General features: G+C 36.3%; 2 protein-coding genes across 2 annotated transcripts in view; one reads left to right on the top strand and one right to left on the bottom strand.

The window, feature by feature from the left end:
• The window catches only part of CERKL (ceramide kinase like), a 49,580-nt gene extending 27,209 nt beyond the window's left edge, over positions 1 to 22,371 (top strand). Inside the window, exons 3-13 of the mRNA XM_059852338.1 lie at positions 869 to 1,000; positions 5,941 to 6,004; positions 8,632 to 8,774; positions 14,819 to 14,893; positions 15,971 to 16,148; positions 16,411 to 16,479; positions 16,804 to 16,829; positions 16,913 to 17,021; positions 19,957 to 20,053; positions 21,280 to 21,446; positions 22,252 to 22,371. Coding sequence (XP_059708321.1) covers positions 869 to 1,000; positions 5,941 to 6,004; positions 8,632 to 8,774; positions 14,819 to 14,893; positions 15,971 to 16,148; positions 16,411 to 16,479; positions 16,804 to 16,829; positions 16,913 to 17,021; positions 19,957 to 20,053; positions 21,280 to 21,446; positions 22,252 to 22,333 — 1,142 coding nt within the window. The 3' untranslated portion in view covers positions 22,334 to 22,371. The remainder of the gene's footprint in view (positions 1 to 868; positions 1,001 to 5,940; positions 6,005 to 8,631; positions 8,775 to 14,818; positions 14,894 to 15,970; positions 16,149 to 16,410; positions 16,480 to 16,803; positions 16,830 to 16,912; positions 17,022 to 19,956; positions 20,054 to 21,279; positions 21,447 to 22,251) is intronic.
• Positions 22,372 to 23,643: 1,272 nt separating this feature from the next.
• The window catches only part of ITGA4 (integrin subunit alpha 4), a 34,744-nt gene continuing 30,656 nt past the window's right edge, over positions 23,644 to 27,731 (bottom strand). The window contains exons 26-28 of the mRNA XM_059853212.1: positions 27,144 to 27,242; positions 26,820 to 26,939; positions 23,644 to 25,970 (exon numbers count right to left, since the gene is read on the bottom strand). Coding sequence (XP_059709195.1) covers positions 25,878 to 25,970; positions 26,820 to 26,939; positions 27,144 to 27,242 — 312 coding nt within the window. The 3' untranslated portion in view covers positions 23,644 to 25,877. The remainder of the gene's footprint in view (positions 25,971 to 26,819; positions 26,940 to 27,143; positions 27,243 to 27,731) is intronic.

Here is a 27,731-nt window from a genome sequence, read left to right as displayed (position 1 = left end):
GGCTCAGAAAGTGATAGTCTACCCTGATACTGAAACAAAATTCAGAATTGTTCAAATCAAGTATTTTAAATGAACACCAAAAGAAGAGCAGTATTGCACACTACTGCTTGCTTCTTGTAGCAAAGAAGCCTCACTGAACCATGGCCATGGTAGGAATTCTAGAAAAGGGAATTTTAAAAGAAATGGTATTGATTTAGTATGAGTTATTTACTCTTCAACAAAATGCCATATTTCAAAAAATAAAATAAGTTCATGGGATCAATGTGCAAGACAGGGTTCAGCTTTGCATAACAGTGTTATTTCAGTGCTGTTTCCTTGGAGTTTGTTGCTCCAAAGGCCTAAATGAACAATAATTCTCAGATTTCCAAATGATACTGCCAATTTTCTAATTCTTTATATTTTTGGACCTCCTTTACAATGAGAAAATTTCCTTTGGACTGTTTGATTTGCAATCTCAGAAAAGAAAAGTGTTGGATTGTTGTGTCAGTTTTGTTGGGTGTTGCTTTCGTATACCTGCTGGGAGGGAGTCATTAAATTCCAACAAGGATGTGTTTTTATGTTTGGGTTTCTTTTCTTTTTTGGTGCCCAAACTTCACACTCACCCTGCTCCTGAATCAGGGTTTAACTAGGCTGTGACATATGCACTTTTTTTCTGGTTCCTACAGCTGTTTATTAGCTGTACACACAATATTAATCAATACTGTAATTTAAAGATAAGTAGTACACATTCAAGAAGAAATTGAGACATTTTTAGACTGTAATTTACTTATCCTGTCAAAGTATTATAATGGTTCTGATTTTAAAAAAACATTTAAGCTGTAAAGAAGTCAGGTTGTGTGTAATCTTGAATGTTTTGTTTTATTTTTAGGTTTTCAAAACAGACCTAAATCCTTGAAAGTATTTGTTAATCCAAGCAGCCACAAAAGAGAAGCCACTAACATTTATGATGAAAAAGTTGCACCTCTTTTTAAACTTGCTGACATAAAAACTGATGTCACAGGTAAGTTTCTTCAGAAGTATAACTTTATCCTTGGTGAAACTAATAGTTAAGCATGTGAGACAATTTGAATTTACTGCTTGTCCTTATTGCCTTTGGCTCCAAGTACTGCATTTGGAGCTCTAGTTAATACAACACAATATATTTTTATTTTGTCCAAAAGTGCTTTAGTAATTCTCTTATTGATTCAATACTTTTCACCTACAGCAATCAATACTAGTAATCTAGTCTTTTTTCCTATGTCTGTTGTAACTGACTTGAAAAATTATCAGTCTCAGCTTAAACCAATTATAGGAGATCTCATCTTGAAGCTGTTCCCTAAATTTCTTATGAAATGATGACTAGTTCAGGTTGCAGGCCAAAAATTATTTTGATGAAATCTGATTTAGCCATGAGAATATACTAGTGCAATAACAGTAGATGAAAATTATCTTGCTAATTTTATTCCCTGTATCCATGTATTTTTTAACTACTTAGCCCACAATTTAAAGTAAAATCAATTGAAAATTAAAGACAGATTAGAAGAAATGTGGAAAAGATGGTCTGTATTAGAATTCTGTAGCAGTAATTTCTTAACTACCCTGAACTGAGAGAGAATGCCAGCAGCTTTATATAAATTTTAATTTTCACAGACATATTTTTCTACCTGAAAGGCATGGATCATAGTGTGAATAGACTAATAATGCTGTCATGTTAGAAATTGACTTAGCCTTGTTTGGTCACAATTTAAAAAAAGAGTTTTAATACAAGTCGTGAATATAATTTGTGGAGGTTTCAAAAACATTTTTACTAGTGGAATAAAAACAGTTTTAAGTTTATTTTTTAATTATTTGTCTTTGAAATTTTAAAAGGAAGCTTCTGAGTCGAGCCAGAAAAATGTTTAATGGCCTATCTGTCAATTGAGGTTATTCTGGCAATGTTGAAATACTCCTGTGCTTATTAGCTGCCTAACACTCCTCCTACAGGCAAAATGAGAAAACTGCATTGCAGTTTTCAATGCTAGTAGAGAACAAAATAATTAAGAATCAAGTTTTTTAGAAAAAGAGGGTGGTGGTGGGTGCTGAGTAAAAGTCCTGTCCACTGGTACCCTATTCTAATAAAACCAAACACTTTATTTCAAGTAAATTGAACTGGGTTTTTTTCCTCCCATAATTGTTTGGGATTTTGTGAAGTTGGAGTGTACATCTTGCTGTTGTTTTGGAACATGGCCAATAGTTACAAAACTGGTGGTGTGCAAAGGTATTAGGTACTGAAATTGTGAAGGCTTTTGTACAATTTTTGCACTGAAGGTGGTTTACTTATTTAGACTTTTTCACATTCACATCTATAAAATTCATTGAATGCCAAGTTAAAATTTGTTGAGCACAAAAATTTTATAGCAAATTTGAACCTCTGAAGTGGCTTCTAGTACATATAAAATAAAAAAAATTTCAGGCTACTAAAACCACTTCTGAACATCAAAGATTGACAGTGGAGTGCTGAAAGACAGAGCTCTCCTCAGCCAGTCTTGGACATTGGTAGCTGTTGCTTCCTCTCTGATCAGGCTTTCCAGATCTTATTCTTCATTGTAGCTTCTCTTGGAATAAACCTTTCATGTGTTTAGAAGTTTGGGGTGGAAACATTTTCTCCTAACCAAGGACATATGGCATTCTAAAGACATGTATGTAAATAAGTGAGTGCTGAAATAACAGTTACTTTTTCTAATGATTTTAAAATTTTGTGGAGATTTTTTTTTCCCCTCCAAATGGCTTTGTGTGTAAAACTTTAATATTTTCAGTAAAAATAGCCAAAGGTATTCTGGAGTGGATGGTGTTTTGCTGGGTTTTTTGGTTATTTTTGTCACATGCAGTAAGCAAATCTCTGAAGTGCTTAGAGCTCTAGAAAGTGTGAATTAGCAAATTTAAACTGAAGCAATACTTTGAATTGTGGCTAAGGTGAAACAATGGTTAAAATCTGGCTTTTTTAAGAATTGAGCAATTTTTTGTGCTGCAGCTGGGATGTGGCTGCTAGGATAAGAACAGTGACTCTTCCAAAAATTGAATTCTACAAAAGCTCACTCCACTGTTGAGATACCTCCAAGTACTGACAAACTGTGATAATTGGAGCTAGTATTTTAGAAATACATTAGTGCCTTGCAAAATCTTACACATATTTAAAGAAAAATAAATAAAGGAAACCCTGACAGAATCCTGGCTCGTCTCACTTCTCTTCCTAGTTTTGACTTTTTTGCTTCCATTTATGCACACTTACAACCTGGACTTTTAGGCAAAAATAACAGCCTTCCCTAACTCCTATTTTTAGGGCAGAACCACAAAAGAAAGGAATGTTTGAGAGTTGGACAAATAGCACTAGTTTATGGTAAATAGCATTGGCATATGGTAAATACCAACAGATAGCTGGTGTTGATGCTGGATGAGAAAAAGCTGTTATCAGTAACAGTTAATCCCATTGATTTTAGGCTGGGGCAGGAATGCCAGTATGTTTAGGTGCCACATGGAAGCATCCCCTGTTTTGAAGTGTTGAACTAATTTTATATTGCTTTTTCTATGTGTAGAGGCCAAGGCCAAACTCCATTTTTGGAGTATGTGTGACTCTGTTCAAATGGAGTGCACCTTTGGTGTTCTTTCTTCAGGACCTTCATGCTGTTACCTGGCACTTAAGGACAAAACATTATTGAAAAAGAAAATCTTTCTAAATTATGCATTAGAAATGGTCAAAAATAATCAAATAATATTTTTCTGATAATGATTTTGACAAATATGAGATTTGGATCCTTCTCAAACAATGAAAGAAGCTTTCTTCCTATTACCAAAATCCATTGAGTAGATTTTTTTGTTGTTTGTTTTTCCCCCTGAATTGGAACAGTGCCAAATATTCAAACACTTAGCTTTTTTTCCAGCTATCAGAATGATTTATACATGCCCTTCTGGAGGTTGTCAAGCCTGCAGAAAACTTTCTAGACCTGGTCTTTTTATGTCTGTGTTGGATTTTTCTAGGTTCTTTTTCTCCTTGAATCATTCTCTATAGGTTCTCACAAAGTTTTCCCTGAAAACCCATTTTTTTCACATGAAAAAATGCCTTTTTGTCATGTGTCAAAATACATCCTCTGTCATTTTCTCATCAAATTTTAAATTTCTTGTAATTCCCCAATCTTAATCCTTGAGCAGTACTTCTATATAATTTCCAAACTTAAACTATTAGACGCGAAGAGGATGGATTTGCTCTCAATCTGGCTAACATTAGTCATTTTTACTGCCTTTATTGACTTCTCTGTAGACATGAGCCCTCTTTATTTTCATGTCCTTGTTCTTTGAGTGAATTAATTCTGTAACAGTAAGCATAACTTACATTACATTAGGAAAGCACTGAGCATGTTTTCTGGTACAAAATAAATCTTATTTACTGTTCCATTTTAATTAGACTGTACTCATAACTTTCTAAATGTCATCGTGTTCATTTAAAAAGGCATGTAACCTGGTAACCAACTCTATTTTCATGGGAAGAGTTTCTTTCACAGCTAAGCAATGGTAAGATATTTGAACCTTTCTGCATTTTTGCATGATGCACACTTTTATTGGTCACTTTTCAAACAGCCTATAGATATTGATAAAAGCATTGTTCCTGTTGGCAATGCAAGGCTGAATATGGTAGCTTATATAATGTGCTTTGATATTCCAGAGAGGCCCTGCATGAAAGTAAATTCTGTAAATAATTCCCAAAAATTATTACAGTGATAGGTGTTTCTGCAGCAAAATGATAAATCTCTGCCTTCCATGTAATGAAAGCAACTCTATTTTTTAATTAAGAATTTTCAAAACACCAAGCATTAGATCTTTGCTGGTACTGATTGGGGGATTTTGAACTTATAGGCAATATAAACAATTTTTAGTGTCAAGTGTAAAAATTGTATCACCTTTGATTTTGTTTTCCTTCTCATTTTTTAGGAGAAAAGATGTATACACTCACTATGTCCACACACATACTTGTGTGTTTGTTTAAATAGGAAGAGATAGGGGTATTTTCAATTCTTGCAAGCAGCCTTGAATGGTCTGTCGAAATACTGTTGGAACAGGTACAGCTATGGAATGATTGTTTTAGACATCAAGACTAATAATTTTAGCAGTGTTTAGGAACACTGGAGAAAAGCCTTGAACTATGTGAGCACCAGGGACAGACAAGCATGAAAGATTAATGTAATTTTGCATATAATGATGCACATTCTTACACAAAAAATCCATCTGCAAGTGTCATGTCAGTCAGCAAAAATCTTTGATGGGTGGCTGCAGCTGGGCTGTCTCTTCTGGCAAAGCTGCCCTAGAAAATGCTAAATGTAGTTATGATGCTTCGTGCCATCTGTAGTATGCCAGTTTATCCTGTCTTCACTGGCATTTACAGTACTATATAGGCTATCAGCAAACACAGAGACATCAATGTGGAGTGACAGATTCATTTCCTCCAGAGGCTATGAACTCTGGTGTATACTTGTGCCACCTTCCTCTGTGTGTTAGATGCTGTTGTCACTGGTATTTGGCTTGATTTCATACTTCTGTGTTTAACTCCTCTTATTTTTGATTTAGCAATTTGCATATCCTAACACAAAGGCAATTAACTTTGATTGATCCTGAAGTAATTCTATCTTAACTGAGGATATGCTTATTTTCCTTAAGTTTCCCAACTGTGTCAGTGCTAGAATTTGCATTTTGATGCAACAAACATCTTGAATTATCTGAATTTAACTGCATGAAATAGCCATGTATCTGATGGCAGCTGTAATTTAGTGTTTGGCCTTTCAGCTAGCATAACTGTAAAATATAACTTCTCATACTTTTAATGTATTAATGACTTAAAAAATAATCTGAATCAAATTACTCTATGTTCCTTATGTTGGATGGACAAAATAATTTTAAATTATCTAATCTGCTGCTAATTGATGTTTTCCACAGTAACTGAATATGAAGGACATGCTCTCTCAGTACTTAAAGAATGTGACCTGCAGGCATTTGATGGGTAAGTTGGTTAGTGACTATGAAGGTTAGTAAATCTCATCGTTGTTTTTTATTTGTATTCCAATAAAAATTATGTCAGTGGGTATTTATAAGTTACACTGTTTCTCATATATATGAAACCTGAGAAATTCAGTTCTCATTAAATACTTTGGTATTTATTAATTACTGGCAGTAGAAATGCATCTTGGATTCATAAATAATGATAAATAAACGTAAAGCTCTCTGAAATATGCTTCATGAGGGTTTCAGTCTCTGTATTTGTAAGCATACAAAGATAAAGAAGAAAAAGCCTGGGTTGTTTCTTCTTTCACAAATATCTTCTAAACTGATTCATATTTGAATTGTGTCTCTGATCTTTGGGTAGACACTGAGAACCTCCCCTGTAAGGCATTCTCCAGTAACCAGATCTAAGCTGGAAGAAAGGAACACTTTTGAAAGACCATAGGCGTGTGTACCTTTACCTTTTTTGCTATTCATTTATTTTAGAGACACAAAAATGTAGAAATGGCAAGACAACATGTTTTTTTAATTCACTGCAGTATGTAAACAGTATAGCAGTGCAATTTCTGAGCTTGATTTTCTCTCTAGGAGAGTTATGGTTCCTTCCATGTTAACAGCATATGAAGTAAACTGAAGTTTATGATTTGCAGTAGAAAACTGGAAGTTTACATCTCAGTGATTTCTGAAAGTGACACTCCTATATGTTAATTCTTTGTCAAAGCTGTTTGTTTGTATTTATAATTTCTCTGGTTTCCCTAGTCAACATTCTATTTTGAAAGACCACAGGCAGATGTCTTATACACTCTACATTTTTTTTTGCAATACACTGTTTTTTTAGGGACACTGAAAATTGAGGCACTTTGTAAATTTGGCTTTTTACCCCTGATTTGTGACTGAGCTTTGGTGGCAAATAGAGAGACTGCATTTGTGATGCTGCTATCTCAGCTGGGTTTTCCTATCTGAATAGAGACAGAAATAGACAATGCCCATACATACATTTCTTCCCTAGGCAGGAGCCTAAAGTGTCAAGGATATTTAGAGCACCCTGGGTTAGTCAGTCCTTAGTGAACAGTTGGTTAAGAAAGTTGCATCTGATGGTTAAATAGATGTTTATTTTTCTCAGAAAGATGTTTCTTTCTCTCTTTCTTCTTCAAGGTCTAAGTAAAATTTGTTTGCTCAAGACTTTCTACTCCTTATGCATAGCAGGCTCTCATTGATTAGTGTTGGAATCCCAGGTGCCTGCTGGTATCTCTATTTCCAGCCAAAAAGGCAACTCTTGATGATTAATGCTAAAATAGTAAAAATCAAAATCAGCAGCATTTTCATGTTATTCCTTGGACTCTATCTAGCACTCCAAAATCAGAGGAAAATATATCTGTTTTGCAAAGTTCTAATAGCTAGAAGACAATCCACACAAGTCCTTCTTGTATACAAGACGGTATACAGGTTTTCAGACTTCAAAGATTAACTGGTTTTGCTACTGTGACAGAGAATTTTAAGCCTGGGAATAAATGAAAAATGAGTCAAAAGAAAGGCAAAGACTCCCGATTGCAAGCAGGAAGAAAATGTGCTTCAAACTTTTGTATTCTATTCTTCGAGCTATATATTGTATTTTTTTATTTAATGTGGCAGTGTTTAGCCAGATAGAGGAAATATTCCTGAAAATTAGAGATTAAAAATCAGCTTGGAAAAAAATAATAGAAACTGAAAAAAATGTTAAAGGCAATGAGGTAATTGAATTTAAATATTTGATAACATTAATAATATAATGAGTGCTTTCTTATAAAGATCTGACTAGTTTTACCTGGTTGAATGATTTGGCATAGTTTCACAACTGCATTCATATGGATATTTGAAAAGAATATAATTTAGGTGAATTCTTCCCAAAGTAACTCTGATGTTTCTGTCATAAATGCTTGGAATGTATTATTACTATTCTTATCATTAAAATATGATTGCTAATTTGGAGAATCACTGCAATATGTACTTAAATAAACAAAAACAAAAAGGAAAAAAAGGTTTGTTGTAACAGAGCTTTTGAAGACAAATGCATTCCTCTCTATAGCCACAGCAGGTGGGAGTTTAATTATGTGCTCCAGAAGCATTGATTAAGTACCTTTGTGCAAAGGATTGCTGGCACTAGGATTTTATACTTTGCTAAATCCCTCAACTGCCTGCATAGTGTAGGAAAATAGCTGTTTTCAAGTGTTTTTTATTTTATTGCAATATTTGGTGAGCTGTTATTGTAAGGGCAATTAAAAGGCATTGGAATGTTTGTATGGGTCAGCATTGAAAGATGTAAAGAGCTTTTCCACTGAGGCACTTAAACATGTGTTTGGTTCTTCCATCTGATCAGTTTATGTGCATGATGTGTGGTAAGGTAAGAAAAACTTTGTAAGTTTTTAAGTTTTACTCCAACTCAGGCAGAAAGCAGAAATAAGAATGCTTAAGGAGCATTTAGGTAACACTGATCTGACAGTGAAGCTCAAGCTTTTTGTTAAAGAAAGAATGTTTTCTAGATTTTCTAGTTATCATTATGTATGTGGTGTGGGGTAGCTGCCTTCCACTTGTTTGTTCAGCTATGGAAGAGTTTGTTTTGAACTGTTTGGCATTTTTGTTTTGTAATAGGGTGGTTTGTGTTGGTGGAGATGGATCTGTCAGTGAAGTTGCTCATGGGCTACTGCTCAGAGCCCAGATAGATGCTGGGAAAGACACAGAATATGTATCAAAGCCTGTCAGAGCACCAGTTCCTCTTGGAGTAATACCAGCAGGTAAGAATGAAAGGTACTGTTACATTTTGTTGGTCATTTGTTTTTAGTGCCTCTGGCATGTTTTACAGTTTTGGCTACTAAAGGCAGTTCTTGATGCTAAAGCTTCAGTTATGTAAGGGAGCTGTTGAATAAATGTCCTAAATTGGTGATTTATATTGATTACAAATGACTTGATTTGAAATTGTAATGATAATTTATAGTAATGGCACAGATGAGATCTTTGCCTGAAGGAAGAAGCTGAGAAAAAATAAAACTAAAATAATTTTCAGCTGATCCATACAAGATCAAATTTCAGTCTTATTTCCTGACAGAAATGATACCAAATGAAAACTTTATTTTATAGATTTTCCTTATTTGCATCTCCAGTTTTCTTGGCAGAATTCTCACTTGGATTCCTGCTTAGAGTATATTTTTAAATGGTATCCCAGAAATACATTGTGTGCATTATATTAAAAAAAAAAAAAAGTGTGCAAAAAACTACTTTCTTCTTTACAGACATGAAAATCTGTCTCTGTTAAAAAGTCATTTTTCTCTTTTATTAACTTCTATCTGGTGGTGTGGTTTTGTTTGTGTTGGGGGCTTTGTGTGTCGCTTCTCCTCAGTGTTTGTATTTGCCCTCCTTGGAGTGTAGCTGTGCCCAACAGGAATGCTTTAGCAAGAGCTGGTGTGGTTTAAGCCCAGACAGCAGCCCAGCCTCACACAGCTGTTTAATCACTGCCCCACCTGTGGGATTGAGGAGAATTAGAAGGGTAAAAGCTGAAAAACTCTTGGGTTGAGATAAAGACAGTTTAATAGTTGAAAGAAAAGCTGCATAGACCAGAAATGCAAAACAAAGAATTCATTCCCTGCTTCCCATGTGTTCAGCCATCTCCAGGAGAGCAGGACCCCCGTCACATGTAACAGTGGCTTGGGAAGACAAATGCCATCACTTCAAATGTCCCACCCTTCCCCCCTTTTATGTGCTGAGCATGGTGTCAGGTGGTCTGGAATATCCCTTTGGTCACTTGGGGTCACCTGTCCAGGCTGTGCCTTCTCCCACCTTACCAGGCACCCCCAACTTCCTCACCAGCATGGCAGAGCAAAAAGAAGAAATGGCCTTGGCTCTGTGTAAGCTCTGCTCAGCAATAACAAAAACATCTTTTGTTAACATATTACCAACCCTGTGTTCAGCACAAATCCAAAACACAGCCCCATAGTAGCCACTGGGAAGAAAATTAACTACCCTAGCCAAAACCAGCAGAAATCAGTACAGTCAGGGTTGATTCTGGACTACTATATGAATCACTTCTCTTGAAAAGAAGAGAGGTGTTTTTGCATGGACACTACTCTCTGGTGTGAATGTTTGCTAAGACTACTTGATGTAGTTTCTCAGATGTTTTTAACTGGTAAGGAAAACATTCCTACAGCCAGTAAAACAGCAAATCACTGTTTTAAGTTTTCTACAAAGTAAAAAAGGAGCATCTCACTTCGAACTGAGCAAACAGATTTTTAAATGCTTTGATTTGGTTTGCACATAGAAAAGGACCATTAGTTGCTTGTAAAGGAGCAAGGAGCAAGATTACATTAGCTTTCTCCCAGGTTAAAAAACTCTTGGTAAAAGAGGCAGCAATCTCAAAGACATGAGGTAATGAATTTGAGTACAGAAGTTGAGCCATCACTTACCAGGGCAGTTACTGTGAATATCTCGATGGTGCTGGGACAGAATCTCTGCAGCCCCTGGCTCCGTGTTGTGCGTGGGTCACTGTGCCCCTCACTGGTGCCTTCTGTCCTTAGTTTAAGACAGATATGTTGTGATCAGAGAGAACTTGTAAACCCAGAAGAATTCCGTAGGGTTTCTTACACAGAATGGCATAGATTTTGTGAAAGAGGATCAGAACAGTTTATAAAGTGATATTGTGAGAAAACCTTAATGGGTTCTTAAAAATAATCTGTTGCTTGTTTGATTTCCATATTCCTGATATTCCATGAGGTACTCAGTTAGGAAACAGGTGAGTATGATACTTGTTCTCATGAGGATGCAACTCTGGTCAGTTAACTTTCCCCCCCCACCCCACCAGAAATCCATTGTACAAAATTATTAGGATTTACCAGCCAAGTAGAATCAACAATTGAATTACAGGATAGTGTTATGTGGGTGGCTTAAAATCTGGTTTTAGCCTCTATAGTAAGTACTTAAGACAGCATTTTGAACTTTCAGTCTTCTTGATGGGAAGAAGATGCTTTTGAAACAATTTACCTCCTGAAGTGAGAGGTCCAGAGGGGAGTATGTTTTTACTGAAATACTCTACTGAGCTGCCTTATTGTGGTCCAAATCAAATGGATGAGATGTGGGGAAGCCTGCAGTTGTACTGCTGGCCATTAGCAAGAGCGTTTGTTGCTATGGGAACTACTGCTAAGAAACTGTATGGAGGGGGAAACAGAGAAAGGGGAGGGGGAACTGTGGAAGGACATTAAAAAAGCTATCCAGTTGTTACAGAACAAGAGACAATCTATATCTGATGCCTGCGAACCTTTTGATCCAAAGTGGTTCATATAAATAAATTAATGATCTCCAATTAATCCAGAAAATAAAATATTACTGAGGGACTGTTAATTTCTGTGAAATTTCAGGCAAAGAACCAAAATGTTGGTGCAGTTTTCATCAGAATTTTAGCTATGCTTGACTAGGAAGTCATTACATCACATTTATCTGTTTGGATGGGGGAGACATTAACAGCCTTATGAATATTCATGTCGTCTGGTTAATTAAGTTAATTGTACTGCAGAAGTGCTTGCACTTCCAAGGACAATTTTTTTCTCTACAATTTCTGTTTGGTACCTTCATCAGTCATGCTTTACATGACCTGCAGATACTCTGTTCTTACTGAGATGCTTTTGCACTTTTGGTGGGAAGGAGGTGATAGGAAGTTGTTTGTAATGTCAGGAAAATCAGTTGATATTTTGAACAGGATTACATTTTGGAGTAATAAAACCTTTGTTTCTTTAAAAAAATGCTAATGATAGAGATGCTGGAATTGTATGGATAAAACCTTTTCACATTAAAGTGAGTAGCTGAAGTGAGAACTAAAAAAGTGACTTGCTAATGTGCGAGCAGTGCAAGTCATGGCCATCAAAGGTTTTTAGTTCTGAAGTAATATGATAGCATTCAGGGGAACAGTTGTTACTGGTAAATAATATCTTGAGCTTGCATAGGGGAAAAGAGATTACTTGGGAGTATGAATAATGGCATTAAAACCATTATTGAATCACCATTTAAATAAGAAAGGCTTGGGTCCTTATTTTTGTATATTTTTCTACCTTGTTTACAGGCTGCATGTTTTGGGTTTGCTTGTTTGTTTTGGTTTGGATTATTTTGTCTGGCATCCTGCTTGTATAGGATTTAGTTAATAAGGCACATTATTCTGTCATTATTGGGATCAAAACTGCTCGTAGGCATGTACTAAGTGGAGTTTTTATAGAATATGGTGGTGCTTGCTCCCACAAAACTGTGCTTGGTCTAGTTCTTCAACTTGTGGAAGGGTGGATGTGGTGCTTTTGGTTTTGAGCACAGAACTTGTTTCATCTTCTCGCAGTCCTGGAAGGGTGGGATTTTGCCTTGTTTACTTCTGCAAATGTTAATGAGCTCCAAAGATTTAAGAGAGGGATGCAATTGCTTGTGCCTATCCTGTTTAGTAGGAATGAGATTTAAGTCTCATTAAAGTCAGTTTGAAGATTGGTACTGACTTCAGCTGTGGTCGTTTGGTATCTTGCTGCCATCTGCATTGATAAATTACTCTTAAATCAGGATTGCAGCTTAAACTCATACCAAGCTTGATCTTCCAAACTGTATTCCACCTTGTGCTCTTTAATTAGCTTGATCTTCAGGGAGAAGTGAAACATTTTTATTGGAATAACAACTGTCCTGTCTTGACACACAGGTTTGCCTGACTTGTAACGATCTGCTGCTTGTATGTGTGATTTCCTTTGTTTTGGAGACATACTCATAACAGTTGATAAGAGCTGTATAATACTGATTGAAGGAAATATTTGAGTTTTTTTTAATTACATCTTTAGCTACCTTCACTGCAAAGCAGAACTAGTTGGATCTGGAAGTTAAATCAAACATGAAGTCATTCAAACATGAAATATTGTCAAGTTATTCAAACATGAAATAGTGTTGAGCATATACTTGTAGTATTGTGGGAAGAATTGCTTTTTGGGTCAAATGTAGGGGATTTTGTAGGTTTTGGTTATCTGTTACCTTAAAAGATGTACCTCATTTCCTTCATATAGCAGGAGCACAGAGCTCCTCTCTTTAAAGTTATGGCAGCTTTCCATGAAGTTCTGAATTACTTTCAGAGGCTAAGGTGCTCTAAGGGCTTAACAGGTGATCTTTGAGATTGCAAGTTATACTAAAATTTTTTATGTAGAGAAATTGTTGGAAAAAATCAAAGATGTATTCCTGAATAAGAATGGCATGATGCCTTTAGAGCTTTGTAATTATGTACACCAGTCTTTGCAAATTGAGTATTTTTTCTACGCTCTGCAGGACATAAAAGCAGAATTTGGGGATAAATAAAATTTTTAAATCTGTTACATTATGCTTTTAAAGTGCTTTTTAATTATTGAGTGCCTGTTGCTTGACACATGGTGGTCTTTTCCTTTCTTCCCTTCTTTCCCCTACTTTAGAAAGACAAGTAATTCTTCCATAAAACTTAGGGCAAATTTAACATCCAGAATTGTCAATTGCTGCTGTAGCTTATTAAATAATTGAATCAAGAAAATAATTTGAAAGTCTATGTGAGCTCATTTTCATATGGGAATGTTAGGTTCTAAACTGTTCTTGTGTAATTTTTGTTCTTTCAGTTAAACTTTTATTGAATTATTCATGCCTTAATTGGTGATATGAACAAGTCAATATTCTGCCTGTTTGATGACAGGCCTTTATTTTTCCAGAGGTGAATTCTGGAAATACTGCTATGGTGCTTGGCTAAGTAATGCCAGAGATGAAAAAAATCAGTTTGAAATTTTTTTAAAACTACACCTATTTAGGAAAGACTCAACTGCTCCTTCTCCATTATTTAAAAAATAAATTTATATTAAAAAGTCAGCTGATGCGCAGTATTTTATGTCCTAGGCATTAAAGCAGAAGGGCAAAATTTACATCTATATCTCCATGTTTCTTACCCAGGTAAAGTGCCTTGACATATCAATCACCAGCAGTCATGGCCCTTCAGAACTCTGCCTCTTTCTTTTGCAAACTGGCAGCTGATTTTCCACTCTCTCTTTCAACTCTGTGCTGACATTGCTGGGTTTTGACTTTTCTTCTATTTGCCACCTGATTTATTCACTCCCTTGTTTCAAAATCTGTTTTTCTCTTCTCTCTGGTGGCTGGTAGAACGACTGGCTGCTAGTGTCCAGGCAGTGACAAATAAAAGTGAGATGGATCAGTTTTGGTGCACTGAGTGCAAGTCACCTCTTTGTCACATGTCACATTCTGCCTTCCCTGTTTTTCAGTCATTGGGTTCTTACTTGTGAAGCTGATGTGCAGTAATTCATTTTATTCACTATTCCAAGAATCTAAAATGTAGCCTGCAAGAAGCACAGCAGCTATCTTTGGCTAGATTAAATATCATTTGGCTTGAAAAATGTGCAGTTTTACACTGTCTGGGTATTATTTTACCAACCTAAAATATTCCCCAAATACATCCTATTAGATAATCTGTCTCCAGTTCCTTAGTACAGCACTTGGGTATATATAAGAGGTGATGATTCAGGAGATGGTTTAAAAAAATCCAAGCAGGCAATATTTTGAAAAGCATGTTTCTCCCACTGCTTTGTTTTTATGGCACTTATGAATGAATTTGCAGAGAAGATTTTATAGACCTCTGGAAGTTTTAAAGGTTTTAATTTAATACTATTCAGCACTTCTGCTGTTAACAAGAGAATTTATGGGCAGGCTTTATTTTTTTGAAAATACAGTAGTTAAAATTGCTGTGTATATTTGTTCTGGTTATTCTGTATATCTCATGTTTTTTTACAGCAGTTTTTTTTCACTTTTACAGGTACTACAAATATTCTGGCCCATACACTCTATGGTATTAAACATGCAGTGACAGCGACATTGCACATTGTATTGGGTAAATATTTTTACATTCACTACCAGAGTATAAATAATAAAGCAGTGTGTAGAAGTTTGTCACAACCAGTTGCTCAGTAAAGACATAGCATTTTGCTGTGTCACTGTAACCTGTATTGCAAGGTTTTAAACCCAAATTATTCTATCCTGGTTTTAGCTCCAGGTGCATTTCTTTTAAATACTAACAGTTTCTATAAGAAAGCTTTATTCATGGGAAATCTGTATAATTTGCCATTGGGTTTGCACAATAAATGGGTTTTGAATGTGAAAATGTATTTATGCTAAAAGGGAAAGGTAGATTGCTAGTGCAAACCTTATTTTTGGGTCTTAGAAATAGCAAATACTTTGTCAGAAAATGTTAATTTTACTCTCAAAGCAGTCTTTCTTTAGAAATTCTATTTTTAATTAAAAAAAGTGGAAAAAGATTAAGGTCCCTCTTGAGTATCTTGTCTCTTGGTCTTGCAGTCTGCAGTGGTAGAGCCTTTGCTCTATTTCTCAAGCCATAAAACAAAACCCTTTACAGGCAAAATCTAAACCTTTCTTTAAAAATCAGAGACACTGAATGCAGTGGAAGATGCCCAGGGTCTATTAAAAAAAGTGTGTATATCCTATCTTGAATAGAATTATATGTTTATATTTTATAACTGAAAACATGAATACATGTAAAACCTATGTTGAAGAGTTCCCACATATCCTCCAGCACAATGTGCAGTCATTACATATATTTGGTGAAACGGTTGCAGAGATTAATGCAAATATTAGCAATATTACATTTTCCTTGATTCTACTTGTTGAAAATGTGCAAAAAAATTAAGATTCAGACCTTTTGTAGCCTTATGAAGTAGCTAAATGTTTTACCATAGCTTTAACATTTTCAAGAATCTGAAATTACTACTTTGATAAAGTCTTAATTTTATCTAGATTGATTCTGGTTTTGATTAGTAAAATTCACTCCCTAGAGAGAGAGGAGTCTGGAGGGGTTTTTCCCCCAGCTAAATTAGATGAAAAAGGAATGGTGAGTTGTGTATGATTTTAAATATTGGGGTTTTTTTTCCCTTCTGTATGTCTGAAACTTTAGGACACATCCAAGCAGTAGATGTGTGTACCTTCAGCACTCCAAGCAAGCTGCTGCGCTTTGGGTTCTCGGCCATGTTTGGGTTCGGGGCGAGGACGCTGGCTTTGGCAGAGAGGCACCGCTGGATGCCCTCCAGCCAGAGGAAGGATTTTGCTTTCATCAAAACCCTGGCAGATCTCAAGTATGCCAAGAGATGTTGTTTTTTTCTAGTGTTTCTTATTTTCTTGAGGAAAGGGAAATAATAAATCTCATAAAGACAGAGAGAGCAGTAGTTTATCTTAATTGCAGACAGATCTAACTCAGATGTGATGTATCTTGCAAGTTAAAGAGGCAATAAATTCTGTACGTTCAGAATCTCCTAAAAATCATCTTAACTTTGATAAAAGTGTGTCTAACAGTCAGAATACTGGTTTACATCCTAGTAAATGTCATTACTTTTCTAGGCCAGAGGAATGTGAATTATCATTTCTCCCTCTACAAATTCCGCAGGAAGACACTCATGAGAAGGACGGGTAAGTAAAACTGACTCAAGCAATTCCAAAGTTACAGAAATGTGTCTTTGAAGAATAAAACTGTACAGATTCTTTACTTTGTTCAAATTTAAGCAACTGGTGATATAATCTTTAAAAATATTTATTTTGACAACTGCAAACTTGTACATATTGTACAGTGTTTCCCATAGACTGTTATAGATAATCTTATTACAAGGCAGTCTACCAGTCAGTATTATTGATTTTTTCAGTTCCACTAATATGCTAATTTTTTATAAATTATGTGTTGCTTAAATGTGCAAATGACTTTAATGTTGTTTTACCTACATGCTTCCACCCTTTTAGAAAAAAGAAAGAGAGAACGAAAAAAGGTGAGTTTCTGCTTTTAGGATTTTTTAAAAGTGAATCATGGCTGATTAACTGGAGTAATATAGAATTACTCTGTTATATTTAGGTAGCAAGGATCAATGGCAGAAAATTCAGGGTCACTTCCTGAATGTGAGCATTATGGCAATCCCTTGTCTGTGTTCAATGGCACCAAGAGGCTTGGCACCTAATACGAGGTCAGTATGGGTTTAGAGAATTAGTCATGTCTATAAATTCTGACATCTTACCTTAAGACCTTGGCTTTTCCGAGAATATGAGCCTATGTTTAGGTAGTCTAGTCCCTCTGGACTGGGGGAGGGAGCATAGACTGCAGCAGACTCGATAATCCCAGGAATTGTAATCAGTTTTTGGATCAGGCAAATAAGGTCAAGCAGTCTAACTAGAATTATGAGTGGATAATTGCTGTGATTAAATTAGTTGGCAAGTCTGACTTAAGTAGTAGTCATGGAGCAGTCATCTGTCATAGGATTTGGCTTTATGGGGAAACTTCATCCTTAGATTTAATTTTATATTTCAAATATAAAAGTGGCCCTTGTCTTCTGCTGTACAGCCAGCAAAAATGAAATATGAGTCTTTCTCATGTTATTAAGGACTAAAGTTCACACTTGTCTTTTTCTTATTATTATTTTTTGTTTTATTTCCCTCAGAACTTGAGAAATGAAGCTTCTACATGCAGGGTTTGGGGAAACAAAGGAGTATGTAACCTGGTTGTTGACATTGACTCATTTTGCCTTTAGCTCCTTGTTGAGCACCTGCTTTGTGCTGACTAAAGCAGTTCTTAGGTGGAAAATGTTTGTACCTGTTGTATCCAGTTGGCAATTGAGCAGAATAGCAAGTACAGACTTTGAAGTTGTATGCAAAGTACAAAGTGCTCCCTCGAAAAAAGAATGCAGAGGCTCATGTGTGTGCATGAATGTGTACCAAAGAACCCCAACACTCAGGGAAATTAATGGAATGAGTCTCTTTTCTTTCATTAGATTGTCACTAGGTCAAATTGGAGAAGAATTGATGAGGTGTTTTTCTTAAAAATTGCTGGCTTATTTAGTAGAATTTGACTTCTTGGAAACAATGTAGAACCAAATTATTTATGATTAAACTCTCAATGAGAAGTTTTCTTTGCTCCCAGGGTCCCGCTAATCTCACAGTTCTCAAGATAGTGCTCTGGTGCTGTCCCATCTTAGGAACTTTGTTCTGCATTTAGTGTTTTTATTTTCCAGTCAGTTGGAAAATTCTGATGAGAATTTTAGCTTTCCTCTCTCTTTCTATCTGTTCTTCCCCATTTCTCAGTGACAGGGAAATTTGTGACATCTCCATGCAGTTACTGCAGGTTTGATTGAGCTAGTTTCTCTCCCAGTGTAGCTGCTCAGTGGATCTCCCTATTTTTTTTTTTTTGTAAGAATACCCTTTGTTCTTTCATCTCTTTTTAAAAATAATCTTGCAGTGTGGTCAGCTAGTAGAGTAGGAAGGGTAGACTCAAACAGGAGCTTCCTTTGTCATAGTGAATAACATATTGACTGTAAATCTTTTCAGTATGGGAAACAAAAACGTGGCACTGGTTTTTAGAGACTCCAGACCCTCTATGGAAGGAACTTGTGTAGGTTTCTTCTCTGCCTCCTTTTTTCCCAAGAGGTTTCTGCCATATGGAGACATTTGAAGTGGGGTGCAAGCTTTGGCTGCTGCCTGTAACAGCACTGGTCTAAATTTGCAGAAATGTGTCCAGATATATTTAACTGTCTGTGCTTTGTGAGCCCTGTGGGATGTCTTTTTCACAGCATAGGTGTTGTGCTTCACTGCAGATGGGGCTTTTTAGAGAACTAATGAGAATTCTTAGTCATTTCTAAAGATGAAAGGCCTTAGTGCTGAATGCCCAGTAGTCTGCTGTGCCCTTTTATTGAAACAAATATGATAAGGAGGCAACTTTTTAAATGTCATCATCACTCTTTCCTGAATCAGCAAAGTACTGCTGTGCCAGGTGACTTGCTTAATGTTTATGTAACAATTACCCTCCCAGACAGTGCTGTTACCATGGTCTGAGAACATTCCTGATGCAGCTGTTCAGGGGCTATCTGAACTATCCCTTTCAGGGCTGGTAGGCTGGAAGTAATTTTTTTAAACACTCTTAAGATATTTTCCTAACATAGATGCTGAATAAATCAATAAATATATGTGTGCATATATGTGCAGAAGATAGGAAATGGGCCATTTCTCTCCAAAGGCAGTCTCAGCAGGGGTTGCCATGTTCATCAGATACTCTTGTTGAACACTGATCTGTCTCTATAACTCAGATGGGGCTTGGGCATGGTTGCATGAATATTCCAGTGGTTAGTCTGTGCCCAGGTACATTCCATTAAGGAATGGGGGAACTGACACTGGCTCACAGTCTGACCCCAGCTCTCAATGCTAAAATACCCATGGAGACTGGATACTGAGAGCCCCTGAGCATCTGCACTGTGGGGGCTCTTCTTGTTTAATCTCTAGTACGTGACTGTTTTATCTTGTACAAAACTCTTAGTCCTTAACTTTTGTTTTGTTTTGTGAAATGTATAAATAGAACTGTACTAAGAACTGCTAGGAGAGTGCGAGTTGGAGATGGCAGCCTTTGTTAGGGCAGCATGGGTGTTGGTGGAGGGGGTGGGGGAGCCCATCTGCACTGGCTCTGTGCTGGGGGGGCTTCCATGCACCATGGCACTGTTTTCTGGGTGCAGCTCTGCCTCACAGCACTTATGGTAACTGTTACTTGTTGCTGGAGAGAAAAGTAAAAAGAGAAGGTTGTGATCCCTAATGTTTAAAAACCATCTGTTAAGTAGAAAAGCAAGCTTTTCTTAGATTGTATGTATTGTATTCAAGAAATTATGGCTATTGATAAAGAACTACAAGTTATTGTTACGATGTATGTTATAAATATATTGGTGCTGAATAACTTCAGTGCATAGTTTATATTGATCTGTGGGTGGGGGTCAGCAAAAAGATTTGAAAAACTATTGAGACTATCCTATTAATTTACTCTTGTAGGCTTTAAAAATTTTTTTTTCTAATCTAGGCTATTGAAAAGCCTGCTATACTTCCAAATTAATGATGAGAGATAATTATCTTTTTTGGTCTGCTTTTCAGGTTGAACAATGGAAGCATGGCTCTTATTGTTGTACAAAATACTTCTCGAACAGAGTTTATAAAGCATCTGAAAAGATATACCACTGCAAAAAATCAGGTACTGTTAATTTTTTTCTGGTGATTATAAAAAGAACAGTTAATCGTGAAAGTAGACAAGCTGCAAGAGTTAATGTTAGCATCCTCGTAAGGAGACTTAGCTTCCTGTCAGAATACATTAGCCCCTTTTTAGCTGATTTTTTTTTTCTTTTTTTAAATCACTAGACTAATACAGATTAGCCTATTTCAGTCCATCTGTTGTGGTTTAAATAGTGTTTGTGTTGTACCATAGTTTTATGGGTGTAAAGCCCTTCCACCACAATAAGGAAATGTGTCTGAATTTTGTGTAGTACAGAGATGAAAAATGCAGAACTGTGGGGGCATCACACAACTCTGTCATAAATTGGTGAAGTTGGTAATTTCAGCAGGTCATGGCATGCTGTGCTGGTAGCAGTGGGTTGTGAGTATTGATTTTTAGGGGGTATGCATCCCATCTAGTTACAAGGCTTGCGGAACTGTATTTCAGAATTGTAGTCATAATTCTGTCATGGAAGAGAAGAATGAAGCATTCAAACACAGATCTTATTGCTGTCTAAAGCCCCACTGCATGGCCCAAGCACACTGGTACTCATTCAGGTGTTCTGGGATTATGTGAAATCACTTCAACAGGAAGGTTTGAGTTTGAATTCATCTACAGCCAGGGAGTTTGGGGGAGAGATGGGTGAAAATTCCAGGTGACAGCACTAATGGCTGCATTGAGGAAATAGCTTAAGCTTTCCAGTTATGCTTTTGGAGGAATGCCTCGCTTTTCTCTCTGCCTTTGTAGTTACAAATAAGACAAGGAGATCTGGGCTCTCCTTTAAGCTTAAGACAACCTTTACAAGAATTCTAACTAGCCTGGTTTAGGTCAAGATGACTGGTAATGATGAACAGAGCACAGGAAACAATCTGCTTGGTCTTTCACATATTCTGAAAGTATTTGGTATGTGCAAAATATACCCCTTCCCTGCAGGTTGATTGAGTCCAATACAGGAATACAAATGGAATACTATTTTTTTTTCTGAGGCACTATTTAGGATGTAAACACCACGTTATTCTGTAAGCATTAGCTGGAATATATAATGGCTCATGTGGTCAAAGCCTGAGTTAAATGTTCCTACTTAGAACAAAAAATATGCTAGCTTTTTGATTTCAAGCAACCCATTTTGTTTTAAGCTACCATTTTGTTTTAAGCTACCACCTTGTATCTTTTCATTTTCATTTGCTGTCTATCTGTGTTTGGTTTAGTTCAATTTTCCCTTTGTTGAGACCTACACAGTTCGAGAAGTAAAAGTACAACCAAGGCTTAAAAGTGGCCCTGATGCCAAGGAAAATGTGTGTCTGAGTGCAGAAGGAAGCTACCCTTGGAATATAGATGGAGACTTAATGAAGGAAGCATCGGAAGTTCATGTCCGGTAAGGTTCAGTATCCCATTTAGGGCCCACATGCCCGTAGCAGATGAGTGCTGCAGTCCCAGATGTGTTCTATCTCTGTAGGGCAAAGATGGCACCAGAGTCAGGTGTTCTAAGTGCTCCCACATAGAAGTGCTTGCACTGCAGGGTCTGCCCCTTCCACCATCCTTTGGGCCTCTGCCTTGGCTGCCTTGTGTTCATCTTTGGAAAGGTTTGTTATAACTCACGTGGCCTTTCCATCCTGGTGCTTCATCAGCTTCCACTCCAGTTCTCTTCTTTCTTCTTACTTTACTACTTCTTGTTTCTTCTTTCCTGCTACTTTACCCTTCCATTTCTTGGAGAACAGATGTATATAATGTGTCTCCATGAGGAGCTCCTTTTGGACAAGGATTCCTATTTGGAAAGCAGCATGTATAAGGTTAAGAAGAACATTGTGGAAAACTTAATGCTGCTTGAGAATAGTCTCCATATTCAGCATCTAAGAATGAGACTAGAAATACATAGGAAATGGGAGGATTATCAGTGGAATTAAGTGGGCAGCAGCTCATTTTTCTGCAATGCACACAGGATTAGTTGAAGGCACACAGCTCAGAGTTAGTCTGGTATGTGAAATAAAAGGCAGATCAGGTTGTAGGGTACATATTCTTCTAAGATGAACCTAGAAGAATTGTCAAAATGTAATTCACCCCGATTTATTTCCATAGAAAAGCTCATACATATTCATTCTCCTTGCCAGCCTCAAAAGCAGCACACCCATTGCAAGAGTTGATGACACTTGATTGATGAAGTTTGACTTCTTGCTTCACAGGGTGCATCCTCAACTTATTGATCTCTATGGAGTGAACACTGATGATCTGGAGAGTTCCCAAGTGACGTGCAGCTGCATATAGAAGGGACACACTGGAAATTCTGTAAGAAAGAATCCTCTTCTCACTCCTAGGCTTAGCTTTCCAAGGTCTGGAGTTGTCCTGATGTCAGTTGTAGCAGAAGCTTAATTGGTAAGGGTTAGGGTTTGTTCTAATTCTAGGTTTAAATTGTTATTTAATTGTATATTTTTAGCAGGTTCTATTTAGCTGTATTGAAGGTGTTAGGCTTTAAAAATAAAAAGTGAAAATTGATTGTATTGGTCTCTTACAAATTTGGGGTTTGAGAAGTGTCCATCAGAAGAGAAGACTTTTTTTTTTCATTAGTCTAATTTTTTTAGATTGAGATACTTCTAAGTCTGCTGCTGCTATTCACATTGTCAGGTAACTCAGCTCAGCACAGGGAAGAACCATACCTCTGCTCACCAGCTCTAACTGAAGAATGGTGGCAAAATAAAAATGTATGCATTTATTTTTTTAATCAATTACTTCTATTTCTAGTTATGACTTTTTAATAATGCCTTAATATATTTGTCTCAAAATGTTTCTAGTCAAATAACATGAAAGAATATATTGATGTCCTGTATGACTTTCCTTTGTTAAAATGTATTTTAAAAACCGCTCTTTGTATAAATTTAATATTTTCCTCTTTCTTAGAATTGAAACATTACTCAGCATAGTTTTTGTTGTTGCTGAGACTAAAGTTGTGATAAATAACTTAAGAGTTGACTTAAATTTTTATAATTTTCTTCTAGGCATAAACATAATTTTTGAGTGTTTTGTTTTTTTGGTAATTTACTTAATATTGAAGACAATTCCTTCAGAGGACAGCAAATTAAGACTGTATTTTTTCTGGGAACTGGCTTCCTTTGAGATGAAAAGTAGCAACCATGTTTTGCCATTTGCAGGACCATGGATAAAGAATGTTTTCCTGGTCACTGCTCCAGGAGTTGGTCAGAAGACAGTGCACAAAGAAAGCTGCATTGGGTCAGGGCAAGAGTGAGCTGGTTTTGGTGCTTTCTTCAGGAAGCAGTTGAGTGAAGTGTGAAATCCAGTCTTTGTATGATGTTACTAAATCAAGGGCTTAAACCTTTGGAAGAGATCCATAGCTACTATGATTTTAAATAGTTGTAAAAATTCTTATCTGTGATAATTACACAGGACTGAGTACTGCAGGTGAGGATTTGGCTCCTAAACCCGAGCTGTTGCCTGTTGTCCAAGTCACAGGGAGCAGTCTCCACTTAAAATTCATACTCTATCCCATCAAGTGTTTTTAACATGCTAAGGCAATTCAAACTAAACTTCTTTAAGTTGTTTAAAAAGGCATTGCAGCAACATTTAGTAGATTTAACTTATTTATTAAATGAAATTTAACAAAGGAATTGAATTTGCAGAACAAACAGCATTTATCTGTTTAACTTGATTGGGGCTTTTTTTAATAAAATGCAGTTGAGTAATACTTTATAATCTTGCCACCATCAGGACATTGTACATTCATTTTTTGTCAACCTGGTTTATAAAAGTCTCATAACTTTGCTTCATATCTTAAGAAAAGGCAGCCAACATATACATGTTAACAATCAAACCTGAATAGAAAGTGTACAATTTCCAAGGCATCATTATCACAGGTACTGACTTATGTAAACTATTTCAAACATAAATAAAATGCTTTTGTTTCACTTCCTTGCATTGTCTGTACTCAAAAGAACATGAATGCTTCTTCCAGTATTTGAGGTATATTTTTCACAGTATGCTGTAATATCAAGCTAATTTCTGTTCAAAGGTTTTTTTGGTTAAAGTGCAAAAATTCACTAAAGCCATTTGGAAGGTAAGCATTTTGGTACAGTTTTCACACAGATTTGCAAGAAAGTATTTCATACTTTATTTTGACTTTTTAAAAAAATATATGCACATTCACTTGTCCTTGCACTGTAGATATTAGAGGAAAACATACTTTGGAGTGATCACATCTTTGGCACCAAATGAAGTGAAAGCAAGATACAAAGTGGTCCCAAATACCTTTGGAATCTGTGGGCATCATGGCTTTTATGGCACCAAGCACTCTGGTAGCAGAAGTGCTTGCTGAAGGCACTTGCTGTGGGTTTGAGTTTCAGGCTAGCTCCCCCAGGCTGGGTGGTGCAGCTCTGGAGCCTTTGTACAGGTGACACTCCGTTCTCGGTGACGTCCAAGGCCCGGCCTCACGGCCGCGCTCCGTCCTGCTGCTGCTGCTGTAAATTCTGTCACTGAAGAAGCTCAACGTTCTCCAGCTGTTCTGGGCAGCAAAGGAAGCTTTTTTTCCATTGTGGCTTGTGCTGTTTCACCAAAGCTAGGTGGCAGTGCAAACTTAGCTAGCTGAAGAAACTTCCTGGAGTGCAGAGCAGTGGTTTGATCCATGTTTCTGGTGAGTCCTCTGCCTTTCTGCTGAGTGGCTGCTGAGGGTGCCTGTTTGGATGGTATTTATCTGACACCTTCCAAGAACCCAAGCTGTCTCTCCAAGTGACTTCCTTATTAAGTACTTTCAAAAGTACTCCATCTAAAGATAAAATTTGGCCCATTATGGGTAGCAGTTGGAGTCTTTTGGGTATATGTGTGTCTCTGTTTTGTCAGCTGAGGCCTGTCTTTTTTTCCAGGTTCTGGAAGAGTGCCAGCACTAAATCCTATAAGTACTATAGAAAAATCTTCAAATAAATAAAAATAAATACTTGCTTTAAAAAAACCCCACATAGAAATAATTCATTGGAGAAGTCCAAAACCTTATGGCAGCACTGTCTGAGGAAAGGATGAAGCAAGTAATTCTATCACGCTTGCAAGTACCATGTTATGGATGGCTACAAATTATAATCTCCAGCACTTTCATCTTTCTATAGCTGCATCTCCAGGCTACCCCACACAATTCCCTGCTCTGAATTCACCCTTGGCCCTCCTGGTTCTGGCTTGCCTGCGTGTCTAAGTACCTTCAGTGATGTGGCTGTGCCTGTGAAGCCAAAGCTTACGAGGTTACCTGCAGAAGCCCAGAGCTTCTGAGAGCTGTTTTCTGTGTCTGTGTGTCCTACTTACAGTCCTGTGGGTTTGAGCTAGTTTACCCTTGGTAAAATGCCAGACAAAGATGAGAGAGGATTTCTTCTTGAATGCCTGATCAAAATCTTATTGAAACTTTAAAAATAATATAGTAACTCATGCTAATGGGTTTGAGATCTTACTTTCCAGGATTGGCCAAAATTATTACTTTCTTCAAATACTTCCTTTTGGTAAGTAATTCTTCTTCTCTTTATCTTTAGTGTTCTTCTGTCTGTTTGAAACCATATATATATATACACACACACACACACACATATATATATATATATATGGCATTTCAAATATTACTGGGAGACTTCAGAACTAACTGGTTTGCCATTTTCATATTAGAACAGTACTGAAAGGTGTATCCTCCATACAGTTCAAGGAAATCAAGCATGTTTTGTAAGAGCAAGTAAGCTCAAGGCTTAGGTTTCTTGTTGCTGATGTTTCTCCTGTGAATTAATCTGAATTTTAATTTCTTCATTTTAAAATCAAATGTTTATTTGCCATCTTAGTCATTTTTGTTCCCACTTTTAAAACTCCAGCTGTCTCTTCTGTTCGCATCTTGAGGGATCTGTTTGTATTTCCTTTTGAAGAAGCCAATCTGAAATACATAATTTGGAATCTGTTGTCAGCAAATCTTTGTCATCAAATCTAAACCATAAATGATTAATTAAAATAAAAATGCCTATGTATGGCATTTATGAAGTATGGTATTTGCCAGTGCTTTGTCATACCAAGTAATCAAGTGTTCCTCATCAATGAAAAAAGTAGGTTTGCTTTTCCTTCTTCTAATTTTTGGGAGGCTAATGCTCTCCTGTATGGAGTAAAGACTTTAACAGTCCACAGAATCCAGTATTTTAAAAATATGGTAATAAAATGTTGCAGTTAAATTTGTTTCATTTCTAGTTGTCCATGTAAAAATGATGGATGGAGAAAGCCTCCATGTAGGTAAAGAAGTTAACAATCTCTTAATCACTTGTCAGAGGATCTGCATCCTTATTAGTTTTCTCTTTTACTTGGGCACAGAATTTTTTTTTGTATTTATGTTGCAGTTTGAAATCTTAAAACATTTTATACTGGTATGAAACCATGTTTTAAACTATCAGTCATCTTGTGTCAGGTGATATTAAATGTGGAGCACCATTGCACAAAAATGATCCATTTGATATCATTAAAATACATAAATCATTTGCAAACATGAGATACCATATAAAATATTGTAAAGGGATTTGTGGTGTTGAGCAACAGAAAATGTAGAACATGCAGAAGATGAAATGAAATGAAAGAATGGAGAAATTCTTTTGAAGAACCCCAAGTTACAGGAGGAATTATCTTTCTTTAGAAAGGACATAACATAATCAAATGTTATTTATTCTTTAACCCAGATCCAAAAATCCTCCAACAGTATGAATTCCTGACTTTAAGCAACTAAGGAATACTAAAAACCTACCTTCCATAATATAAATGAAAGAACCAGTAACAAGGTAACACCAACTATTAAGCCGAGGGAAATAATTAACACTGTAACATGGTATTTTGGCTTTTGGTGGTGCACTCCTTCCAAATAGACCTGAAAAACAGAAAATAAGCTTAGTGCTAACTGTTGGGGGTTTTTCCCTAATAGATACTAAAAACATCTAGGAAAATTAATTAATTTAAAAAGTTATTAACACTCATTGCTGGTGTATAGGTATGTACAGAATTGTGCAATATTAATTGCTGTTAGTTTTTCTACTTTAACATGTTCATCACAAATTCATAAGAAAATTCTTACATATGCAACTTGCTTGTCCTTATGTAGCTCAATAACTTTTGCACTTTTTTCTGGCCAGGCCGTTGCTCTTACTTCAAACTTCAATACTGATGCATCATCCTGATTAAAAAAGAATAAAAATTATATTTAAAAAAAAAATTTTAACACACTGATTCCTGCCCAGCAAAAATGGTAACACAGCTGCTGACATAACCAGAATCTCACACAAACACACAATGGTGCCTTTTCTGAGCACAAAATAAATTAGTACCAGAAGCTGGAATGAAGCCAGGTTGGATTTTACTTAAGTCCACATCCATGCTACTTTTCTTAGAAAAATACAATTATGAGTTGAAATTAAATCCCCATCCTACATAACCCAGCCAAGAATAGGCAAAGCAATGCATATCATAAATATAAAGTGACAAACTTAAATACATATTTTTGTTTTTCATACATCACCTTGTGCCTTAGCATTGGCAACATAAAATAGGTTAAAACCTAGAAGATTTAGATTTAATCATGTTTGAATCATGTTTCACTGTTAGAAAACAAATACTAATACCTTGAATTTATATAAAGGGAATACTGCAAATATGCCTTGAAATA

The sequence above is a fragment of the Haemorhous mexicanus genome, chromosome 8 (assembly GCF_027477595.1).
Source record: "Haemorhous mexicanus isolate bHaeMex1 chromosome 8, bHaeMex1.pri, whole genome shotgun sequence".
NCBI lineage: Eukaryota > Metazoa > Chordata > Aves > Passeriformes > Fringillidae > Haemorhous > Haemorhous mexicanus.
Note: the sequence above shows the minus strand (reverse complement) of the source record. Positions and strands in the feature narration are given on the sequence as shown.